General features: G+C 35.0%; 1 protein-coding gene across 8 annotated transcripts in view; it reads right to left on the bottom strand.

Moving 5' to 3' along the window:
* Positions 1-12,273, bottom strand: part of ATP8A1 (ATPase phospholipid transporting 8A1) — a 249,208-nt gene that overhangs the window by 47,434 nt on the left and 189,501 nt on the right. For all 8 annotated transcript variants that reach the window (XM_032272101.1, XM_032272106.1, XM_032272095.1 and 5 more), the window contains 4 exons: positions 7,112-7,295; positions 6,910-7,020; positions 891-965; positions 664-786 (listed from right to left, as the gene is read on the bottom strand). In XM_032272101.1, coding sequence (XP_032127992.1) covers positions 664-786; positions 891-965; positions 6,910-7,020; positions 7,112-7,295 — 493 coding nt within the window. The remainder of the gene's footprint in view (positions 1-663; positions 787-890; positions 966-6,909; positions 7,021-7,111; positions 7,296-12,273) is intronic.

Here is a 12,273-nt window from a genome sequence, read left to right on the forward strand (position 1 = left end):
TGTGTGTGTGTGTGTGTGTGTGTGTGTGTGTGTGTGTGTGTGTGTGTCTGGGATAAATACTATTGGATTATAACCAGAATATAATTTTAGATAAACTACTGGATAGTTTATCTTGTATTTTTAATTTTATGTGGCTTGGAAATCCTGAGTACTATTTCTCAGAGACTGTAATTTTAATGCCTGACCCAATCAATCTAAAATTCTAACAAGGACAAAGTTATTTCACAAAATGGAAAATTAGTTAAGGAGCAATTAAATATCTCTCACCCCTTTACACACATAAAGCCAGTCCTTATCAGTCCTAGATGACTAGCCCCTGTGAGGAGTAAGCATGTCCCCACAACACTGCAAAGACAGAAGTCCAGAGAACTAAAATGACAATGATTTTATAGGTCAGACCAGCTTTATTGCTGCCTTGCAAGCCCAAGTGAATGTGGTTGCATTTTAATTGTACAACACAAAAAAAACCCCAAACTCAACCAACCAACAAAAAAACTTTCTCTGCCTAGATCAGAACCTTAAGAAACAGGAATTGCAATAGTCGGTATCCTGGAGTTGTCTGGGGCTAGTGTATCCTTGGCCTTGGAAAACCACATACCCCATGTAATGAGGGCAGTAAAAACAGATCCCCCAAACGTGTTCCACACAGGCACTGCATCCTACCTTGGTGTTGAAGTCCAGGGCATTCTGAGACGTTTTGTATAATTCAGGGTACTTCAACATATTCTCTTTTCTGCATGATCTCTCAAATATTCCAAGAGTTAAAGGAGGCATGGCTGTAAACATCTAAAGCACACAAACTGGTCATTATGTCAAGCAGCCAAATGCAGGGTGAACCTTTATCTCCAAGTATTCAATAAAACAGGAATTATTAAATGTCCCACACTTACCACATTATAAAGACCTATACACCATCTTTCAAAGAGGATCTGTCCAGAAAAGCCATTAACAAAGGCAAACCAGATCTAGGGGGAAGAAAAAACCCAAACCCCCAAAATTAGAATACAAAAACATAAATGCATTGCTTAGAATCTGTTGTACACTCAACTGCCGCATAATAGCAGCATTAACATATACTTATGACTCTTTTGAAAATGACATTTCTTTGCTTTACTTTCTGATTCAAAGAGATGCTTTCATATGGTATTTGTATTTATGTCAGAATTGGTCCTGCTTGCTGAACCAAAAAAGGAATATATGAACAGGCAATCACAGATTTAAAACTAAGAAACAATCTTGTTTTTCTTAACAGTACTTTTAGGGAATATATTTATGTGCCATTAAATTTTTCCAGCTTTAATTCCCTTTTAAAATATCAGAATGTAGTTATTTAAAGACTGCTTTTTAAAATTATGAAAGTAACACTTGTTTATTTAGGAAATAATTTTCTGCAATAATACAATCACTATTTTCTTCTGCATTGGTTGTATAATTCATTTAAATTTACAAATTTACTTTACTAGAAACCTGCATATAGAGAGTGTCATATTCTGCTCGTCCCCCTTAATATTAGGTAATATTCATTTTCTTAAGTTGTCATGTATCCTTTAAAATGATGTTAATAAATGTATAACCTCTACAATGTGGATATAACTTTTTTAGACATTTAACTTGCTTCCAGTTGTTTGCTATTACAGGTATAAATATTTCTGAACTGAAACCAAACATATTTCTTTTTCCTTAGGATGAATTCTTAAAGTAGAATAGGTCAAAGTACATGGGTTTTCTTAACAGCACTTGATAACTACTGCCGTCGGAATCTTAAATTTGAGTTTATATATTAAAATATTTTAACTTAAATTTTATTCATTGATAAAATCCTATCTTGACTAGAGCATAATATTCTTACATATTTTACAATGTTCTTTAAAACAGAAATCTTAGCCTTGGAAACAAAATTAAAGGACATAACGGACAAATTTTTCTCCAGCATGTTTGAAACAAAAGAAAAGTTAAAGTGACTATCAGTAAATAACAGTACCTACGTTATTGTAAAAAAAAAGCAGACCTGAAGCATAATGAAAAATCAAACGGATCTGAGAGAGTACAAAGGCTGGTCCAGCAATGAGATTACATAAGCACAAATACAAAAACAAAACCTAACAACAACGACAACGACAAAACTGTTAGAGGAGAGCGGTCTTGACATGTGGCTCAAGTGAATTTCTGAATCACAGTTGCAGGGAATTTGCTACACTTCACGTTTCATTTAACCTCATTATGGAAGCATGAATTGCTACAAATTCACCATTTATCAATATGTACCCAGGTTGGCCTCCCTATGAACAGGTTCTGTATCCACACTGATCTTCCTTTTTATAGTGGAAGGGAATAATTGAGCGTGTATACAAACTAATGTCTGCTTTATGAGATGGAAAAGAAAACAAAGTTGCAACAGCACATTAAAAATAAGTCCAAATTGTATTAGGGCTGTAACACATATTAACCACAATAACAAAAGCAGAGAAATCAGAGTTAAATTTGAAATTCTTACTTGCTTTGCTACACGTATTTATGGAAAAATTTTGATCATTTGCTCCAAACGAAGAGCCAGATCAATGATGCATGCAAACTTTAAAAGAACTGAGCATCTTCACATGAAGTGAAGTTTATCCTTTCTGGTGAGTATACACAAATTGACAAAACAGACATTAATGCTCTCTATTGTATTTTCACATTTGACCTGAGATGTGGATTATGTAAATACATATTTGGGATATTTGTGGTGTTGGGGCTATTTTTCATGAAGGCAACTGTGAACTATTATAATTCATTCTAAAAAGCTCTTTCAGATTTCTCAAGGTATGATGGAAATATAAGGGATTTTAAAAGAAACTTTCAATTATGGCCTCTGTCATCTATGAAGACACAGTCTAACCTTTGTTGGTATGAAGAAAGCCGAAGCGCCCTGCACACCAAGTTCATCTAAGGGACATGATTTGGCTCAAAGGTTGTAATTCTAAATGCATTTGCAATTATCAATACTGTACAATGAGAAGTTTATGTTAGTAAGTTTGTGTGTGGGCAAACAATCGTAAATATGAATAGCCCCCTAGCTTCTTTGTACATAATATTTGGTGCTGATTCAACGGCTACTATGAGCTTGAAATTTAAGATTCTCCCTCAGATCAACATTTACAGAAAGTTTCAAATTTGAAATAATTTGCAAGTAAACTAACATGTCTGTATCCAAAGTGTATTTTAAAATGCATAAACTGCTTTATGACAGACAATTTTTAAGTGGAAAGCTACCAACACATTTTTATCATTTTATTTTTCCTACTGAAAGGTAGGTGAATATGTTTTTACAGATGTACTTCCTGGATTTTTAAGGATTAATATTTTAATTTATTTTTAAAGAAGAAGAAATGACTAGGTAAGAACAGAAACTTTCAACAGAGCACCTTACATTTTTACACTAATATTTTGACATTCAAGTTTACATGTCTTAAAAGAGAAAGAGAAGGTCTTTAATAGCGAGTTAGTCTACCAGCAGGCTGAGTTCAAGTTAGGCTGAGATTGCAGTTAATATTAGGAACATATTCCATTCAAAATAAAAAAAACACCTAAATTCTCCTAAACACATAAAAGTCCCTCCTCTGTTTCAACCAGAGCCATGGATTCAGAAAGAAGATACCAGTCCCTCTGGGGAGGTGTCTAGGTTATTTAAATTCACAGGGAATTCAACTTCCAGCACAACTTGCTGGGACAGTTTCACCTTATTAACTTTAATCAAAGCTTCTAGAAATTAGAAATACTACTTGGTTTTGAGATCTTCCCAGAAAACTTGGACGTGACCAATCATTTGAAAGAAAAGGTCTTATTTTACTAGGAAGGAGTCAGAGGTATCAGAGAAATAAAAAAGTCTCTCTTTAAAAAGGAGCCCATCATTTAAATGAACACCTAGAGCTGCTCCTGGGCAGCTCCCATAAGAAAGAGCTTTATATCACCATCTGCCAAATCTGTATTTGCCTGGCTATAATTTACAGCAATGGAATATCTAGATAGTGACCTTCCTAAGCAATATAGCAATGGGAAAAGCAGTGTTCGTAGTTTTAAATACATAAAATGTACAGTGTTCAAGGCTATTCCTTTATTAGCAAAGAAATTTCAGACCCGTTTCTCCCGGTATTATTTTCTAAATTCCACCTCTCAGTAGAGGCGTGGCAGTAAAGCTTCACATTCATTTTCCTGATGGAGCATTTCTGCATATTAAACAGCAGCTTACAAATAGTCAATGAGTCCTCTGCTCCCACGCCTGATCAGCACAAAAAACTGAAAGGAGAGATTCGAGACTGGCAGTTGTCCTCACTAGAGACATTCAATGATGTGTTTTCTGTCTATTCATTCACAGTATTGACATGAGCCATTAACATCTGCAGAACTTGTTTTAGCTGGCAAAAGTTGGGTATCTGGGAATTGATTTAAAAGGTCAATTCATTTCCAAGACAGTTGAATTATATTCAAAATACATTTCTACAAACTGTTAAGAGAAAAACAGAAATGAGATTTCCAGTAAAGTTTAGAACTCATTTACTTTTCAATGTGTAAAGAATTTGATCAGTGTCAAATATCTCATGAAGAGGCTTTAAAATCAAAGCCAAGAGAAATTGAGGGTTAATCAACCACAAATCACGTAATTCTGAGTTTGAAACAGGGCATGCAGATTGTTTTCATTTGAGTTTAATGTTTTTATTTTCCCATTAGTACATAAATTTTGTCTACTTCACTGACAATTTAGATTTAAAAAGTGGCAAGTTGAGCATTCTTATTTTATTTTATAAAATTAACTTTTTATAAGCAGATTTATTGCTGGCAGTGGCTTTAAATTCCTGGTATCTCAAAAAGTCTATGTAAATAAACTGCATAAATTGATACTTGTTTGAATGTCAGTGTTGTGGAATGAGAAGAACATATAATTACAAAAGCTAGATATATAGAAGGGATTAAGAATAGAAAAATATTACTTTAGAAAAGAACTACACATTTATATAAATGACAAATAATATTTTTTGAACTCATAAACTATTTTAGAAGTCATTTTGCTTCAAAAACACAGACTATTCCAGACTAAATCCAGCAGTAATGAATAGCAAGTAAGTTCGTTTAAGTATCTTGTTTATATTTCTATGTATTAGGTTATTTTATCTAATGGGTTGTAACCTTTTTAGTGATCATTACAAAAAACTGCCTGTATACTTCAAAACTAAGTATCAATTTTACTAGCCTGACTCATAATAAGAACTATGCTTAGTCAACATTTAACAAGGAGATAAGCATTCTGACAGAGGCACAAAGAACAGCTGAAGCAAACATACAGCAATGGAAGTGTCAATGTACTGACTTTGTTTATACTGTTATTTCTCAGAGTAAAGAATGAAGATTATTTCTATATAGCAAATGGCTGTGTCTTTTTTCTTACAGATGTGTAGAAACAGTCAACAGATTAAAGGGTAAAGTGGCAGGAACAGACATCTATCTGTAAGGGAACCTTCAGCAGATTTATGAGGGCATGGTGGGTCCTTGACAGGAGTGGAAGATGGAGGTTTTCTTAACAATGGGAAGGCCATTGTCACGCTCTGCAGAGCTCCAACAGAAACATGAAAGCGATAACACCTAGAAGTATTACAAATATAGCTTCTGATGCTAAAATGGCCACTTTTTTAAAAAAAAGGCAAACAATGTATTTATCATGTCTTGATTAACCATTCAGTTCACTTATTTATCTACCATTGTTGTGCTGCCCAGTATGGTAGCCACTGGCCACACGTGGCTTTTAAACACTTAAATGTGATTAGTACAAATTGAGATGTGGTATAAATGTAAAATATACACCAGATTTTGAAAACTTAGGATGAAGAATGTAAAGTGTCTTATTAATAATTTTTTACAGTGATATGTGACAATGATAATCTTTTGAATACACTGAGCTAAATAAAATATACTGAAGTCAATTTATTTTTCCTTCTGCTAATGTGGCTTACACTGTATTTCTGTTGGCCTGTAATGTGGTTTGGCTGTCTCCTCACCCAAATCTCATCTTGAATTCCCATGTGTTGTGGGAGGTAACTGAATCATGGGGGCAAGTCCTTCCCATGCTGTTCTCATGACAGTGAATAAGTCTCACGAGATCTGATGGTTTTAAAAAGAGGAGTTTCCCCGTACAAGTTCTCTTGCTTTGCCTGCTGCCACCCATGTAAGACGTGACTTGCTCCTCCTTGCCTTTTGTCATGATTGTGAGGCCTCACCAGCCACGTGGAACTGTAGGTCCATTACACCTCTTTCTTTTGTAAATGTCCAGTCTTGGGTATGTCTTCATCAGTAGTGTGAGAACAGGCTAATACAATAAATTGGTACCAGTAGAGTAGAGCACTGCTGAAAAGATACCCAAATATGTGGAGGCAACTTTGAAACTTGGTAACAGGCAGAGGTTGGAACAGTTTGGATGGCTCAGAAAAAGACAGGAAAATGTGAGAAAGTTTGGAACTCCCTAGAGACTTGTTGAATGGCTTTGTTCAAAATGCTGATAATGATATTGACAATGAAAACCAGGCTGAGGTGGTCTCAGATGGAGATGAGAAAATTGTTAGGAACTGGAGCAAAGGTGACTCTTGATACATTTTAGCAAAGAGACTGGAAGCATTTTGCCCCTGTCCTAGAGATCTATGGAACTCTGAACTTGAGAGAGATGACTTAGAGTATCTGGTAGAAGAAATTTCTAAACAGCAAAGCATTTAAGAGGTGACTTGGGTGCTTTAAAGTTGTTTAATTCAAGTTGTTTTAATACATTTAGAATTTATAAAAAGTGGGCAAATAAAAAATTAAAACAATGAGAAAATGTCTTCATAAAGAAAATTTCTTTAAATATGTATGCAAATGACAAGGATTTTAAATTTAACCTGCTATTACCTCGATAATATAGAGCACTATATTCTTGTAGAAGCAGTATAAGATGCACTTGGAGACTCTGTTATAGTTCCAGGCACCATGAATCATCAGTAAATTCTTCAAATATTTGAACTAAAATGAGAGTGGGAAAAAATTAGTATTTTCCTTTTTGAAGCACAGTTGACTGAGAGGAATGATGTGTTTTGCAGAAATGACACTTTACCTGAGCTATGGAGTAGTCAGAGGAATTAGCTGCCTGCAGGCCTTCATTGCCACTGATACCAACACCAACATGTGCTGTCTGTATCATGCTGACGTCATTTGCTCCATCACCGATTGCAAGCGTTACGACTTTGACTTGTTTCTTAACCATCTCAACAACTTCAGATTTTTGAAGAGGAGAAACCCTTAAATTGAAATACATTGTCAATTATTGTTTTCTGAAAAATTAATTTTGAAATGCCATTGTGTTGAAGGATAAGAGATGCAAAAGACCTAGATGAATAGTTCTCTGAAGAACCCTAATGATAAAGTCCTAGGCTTGCAAATGTTTACTCATCTGTTAACCTGGTTATCACATTAAGAAAAATTAAAATAAATAAAGACAAATCTCAGAGGCAAACCCCTAGGTGACAGCTGGAAGAGAGAATGCTTTGTTAAGCGTTAGCCTGCCAGAATGCTTGCGTTAATATGTTAAAGAAATAACATTTGAGTTCAGAAATACCTTTACTTCCTAACAAATAACATCAAAATTTCTAATTCTTCACTAATAAATTAAAAACAATGTCACGAATGCTGTCAAATACGAACTAAATCCTACACAGTAGCTGGAAAGTAAAAGTTTTGAGCATCTGCAATCTGATCTTCGACAATGTACTATACGCTTAAAACAACTTAAAACTCTACTTAAATTCTCAGACACCATGGTAAATGCCAAGTATCTGATAATAGTTCATGGGCTTCATCTTCTTCCAAAGCCACTAAGAGTTAAGTAGAAATCAAGCAACCTCTTATACAAATGCAAAGTAGGAAGAGAAGACACCAGCATCTCTACTAAAATCATATTTGGTATTAGATTTAGAGTTAGTTTTCACAGAACTTTCAAAGCCATTTAAGAAATAAACACTAGAACAAGGACAGAAGGGTTCAAAGACAGAATGTATCAGCATAAGACACTGTCTACATTGTACTGGAAACTACAGAGAAAGGCAGGAAAACTACACAATAAATTGCTCTAACAAACTATTAAGCTAATAATTAGCAATAAACAACTAATGTACACAATGTTCGTACAAGAAAAACATCTCAGAACTAAATTCTTTATCAAGGTTATGTGGCATAGATATCTAACAATATCTGCTAAAACATTTGAAAAATCATTTATTATTCTATTGAAAAATGAAGATCATTACTTTGAAAAAATCGATACATCTTTGTCCATTTTCCTGATCACTCCATAGGAAAAATTCTTAGTGGAAGATACTCTGCACAGATATGCGCCTCAGGAGGCCCCACTGCCCTATGAATTGCTTTAGCCAGAGCAACTCTGGTTTTTACTTCAAGTTGGAGAATCATTGCATTAGACTGTGAGTTGCTTGCAGAGTCAATTGATCTCCATTGATCTCCTCTTCTTTGTATTTTTAGTGCCTGATCCAAAATAGATACTCAATAATTGGCTGCTACATAAAAAACTATTTTTAATTTTTTCTTTTTATTTCCTTTTACAGTCTGGCAATAGTACAAAATGACACAACTGTGAACTCAGCAAGGAAATGAATGCCTATTGAGCCATTAACAGGCAATTTCACTGTGAGCTTCATTTTTCTTCAAGGCAATTTTCATTTTCACATTTTATTTAATTTTTCTTACTAGGCTAATATACACTGGTAAGAACACTGGCTCTATGCCAATGTTTAAACATGGACTATAGCTGATATTTAGTAAATGTCAAAAAGGAATGCTCACCAATAAATGATCTAGAGTGGGAAATGGGCATGAGTTGAGAGAAGCATTTGTTAAACATTATCAAATTCCCTTTAATGGTCTAACATTATGGATATATTATAAAGTCACACCAAAGGTTCAATGGAACTAGGAAACAGTGGTACTTTTTCCATAAACTGAACCTGTAATAAAGGAGAAATCTCTGCATGGTAAGCTGATATTAGTGATTTTAAAAAAGCATCAGAAAGGAATTGGACTACATTTAGTTCTCTTCATGGTGATTACAACCAACCACTGCTTTCTCTGCTTGAAACTGCAATTTTCAACACCCAAATTAAAATTGGCTGAGGATTTTCATTCAATGCTCTAAGGCTTAATCAGGTGTTAAAAACAAAGAGTAGGATTGCCCTTAGCAACAATGCCCATTTAAGGGAAAAAAGATAATGATATAGTGAGAGACATCTCAAAAGTACACTGCAGATGCTACTAGCAAGAGCATCTGCTTCCATTACCAAGCTTTAAAAGTGGATGACTGGCTGGGCACGGTGGCCCATGCCTATAATGCCGGCACTTTGGGAGGCCGAGGGAGGTGGATCACAAGGTCACGAGATACAGACCACAGCCTGGCCAACATGGTAAAACCATGTCTCAACTGAAAATACAAAAAATAAAAAAAATTAGCTGGGTGTAGTGGCATGCATCTGTAGTCCCAGCTATTTGGGAGGCTGAGGCAGGAGAATCGCTTGAACCAGGGAGGCAGAGGTTGGAAGGGAGAGGTGAATTCACTTCAGGTAACAGAAATAGCAGAGAATAAATTTTAACTTCACATTCAAAATTATCCAGAATATATTCTTTTCTACTGCTGTGTCTCCACCTCTTTTAAGATCATGCAGAGTTTACTTTCTTGATGTAGGTACCCTTGCTTATAGATTCATACAATTTCCATATGAATCTAGAACTATCTTACCATACAACAAGTTAATTCTTCCCATGTCTATCAAAAAATCACATACCATGGCTGAAAATATCTAAAACCTAAACAAATGCCAATTGAGGAATTTATGTATAATTCTGAAACACCATAAAGGCACCGTTTTCTTCCCAGAGATTTTTTTTTTTTTTAAACCATTTGTGGGTCTGCCACCAGGATTTAAATCATTCACAGTTCTCTTCTGTTCCACTGTTGATTTTTCTTCTTTGGTAGAAGTGAGAAACTCCATGGAAAAAGACTACATATCCAATGTGTACTGTAAACCTCTCTTTCTCTTCCCTGTGGCTCCACAAACAGGGGGTGGTCCTTCCTTTGTGATACGACCTAGACGTGCACTGAGTGCAATATGCTTTTCAGATATTATTTTGGCTGTAGTTTCTGCACATGTTATTCATTATTTTTCTTATTTGCTATGTAGTAACTCTCACTGCCCTGTGAGCATTAGATCAGCGCACTGGAAATTTTTACATTGAAGCTAAGAAATATATAGGTGGTCCATCTTATATGAACCTTGTTTTGTACTCTTTTAATGGGATTAGCTAAATGAATCACCTTTTTAAATATGAATAAAGATTATATGTACATATATATACAGACATATAATAAAGGATAATTTAAGGAATTTTTTATAGATAGCCAAAAAGAGTAAAATAATTTATGCTACTGGATTGTGTTTTGGGATTAATAACCTAAAACATTCTTATATATACACAAAATTACTATTACTGATAATACTATATGATCTCAAAGACTTATAATGGAAACTTAAAAATTACTATAATGTTGCCTTTAGAAGGTAAATCTAGAAAAATTTTTAGGAAGAATATGAGGAAATATAGTATTTTCTAGTTCTCCTGAAGTGTTTTACATCATGACCAAGCCCAGTACTTACTAAATTTCTTTAACTTCCTCAAACTTTAAATTTGAGGTCTGTTTCAGGTGCCTATTTAGAGGTGCGAATCACTAGTGAGGGGATCTGCTGTGCTTTTCTTTGCAACAAACTTCCTAAAATTTCTCCTGTGAATATCAGTATATTTCCCACTGACTCATATTTTGTTGACTATTAAAGAAATTACAAAAGGAGAGAAAAACATAAACTAGAAGATCTTACTTGAATCCTTCTGAACTAAAATTTTATAAAAATTTATAAAGTTTTACACTGAGAAGAAATTAAGATACAGCAAAAAAACCTGATGTACCAAAATTACAAAATAATTTAAACTCCTCTAGAAACTTACCATCAATTTGTTACTGGAATGAAAACAGCAGCTTATATGGCAAGTCTTAAGAATGATACTTAGCAATATGATACGTAATGAAACATTCAGCCACTTTTAGGTAAGAAACTGTGCTATTCAAATGACTGATGAGCGTGAGCTCTCCTAGCCTCCAAAACCAACATCTGTTGATATACTGTGCAGTCATAGGCATTCGGGAGACCTTACAATATAGGGACTGAGTCTGCAGAAATAAAATACAGATAGCCTTTCCATAAGATGAAAGAGAAAAGCAAATTTAAAAAAGATTTCCTTTCTGAAACGCATTTTAGATATAAACCTCCTCCCGTGGAATTTATGTTGTCATAGGTTAAGGTACTGCTTTCTGCTTCAATGATTCAGATAGTTTAAATAGGGGCCGTTTCTATTGGTGTGTATTTGATTATGTACGAATGTGCACGTGTACACTAATTGGCAAATAGAACTATGAAAGGCACTAAAAAGAAAACTCCGCCTAGTATAGATATTTATTATGGTGTTCACACCAGAAAGCTTAGTTTACCTATAATATTGTTGTTCATTTTCTATTAAGAAAATATCATCTAGTTATGTTGAACCACTGTACTCAACACATAGCAGATTTTAAAATGGTAGCAGGCTCTTTGTAAGCTGGCGCTTAGCAAGGAGAAGGCCATGTCCAGTTCAAGCACCAAGACTGTGAAGCCCAACAGCGAGAGGCTGAACAAGTTCGAGTTGGGCATCTTCCAGGCTCTTCTGGAGCTGGAGATAAACTTGCACCTCCAGGCTCAGCTCAGGAAGCAGAGTATTCCAGCAGCTGAAGAACCTAAGTTGGTGGTGGTCAGAAAGCTATCATAATCTTTGTTCCCTTTCCTCAACTGAAATCTTCCCAGAAAATCCAGGTCTGGCTAGTACGTGAATTGGAGAAAAAGCTCAGTGGGAAGCATGCTGTCTTTATTTCTCAGAGGAGAATTCTGCCTAAGCCAAATTGAAAAAGCCATACAAAAAATAAGCAAAAGCGTCCCTGGAGCCGTACACGACACACTTCTTGAGGACTTGATATTCCTAGGTGAAATTGTGGGCAAGAGAATCTGTGTGAAACTGAATGGCAGCTGGATCATTTTAAAGGTTCATTTGGGCAAAGCACAGGAGAACAAGATGGAATGCAAGACTGGAACTTTTTCTGGTGGCTATAAGAAGCTCATGGGCAAGAAT

Source organism: Sapajus apella, unplaced genomic scaffold (assembly GCF_009761245.1).
Source record: "Sapajus apella isolate SASKATOON/1434 unplaced genomic scaffold, GSC_monkey_1.0 scaffold5, whole genome shotgun sequence".
Taxonomy (NCBI): Eukaryota; Metazoa; Chordata; class Mammalia; order Primates; family Cebidae; genus Sapajus; species Sapajus apella.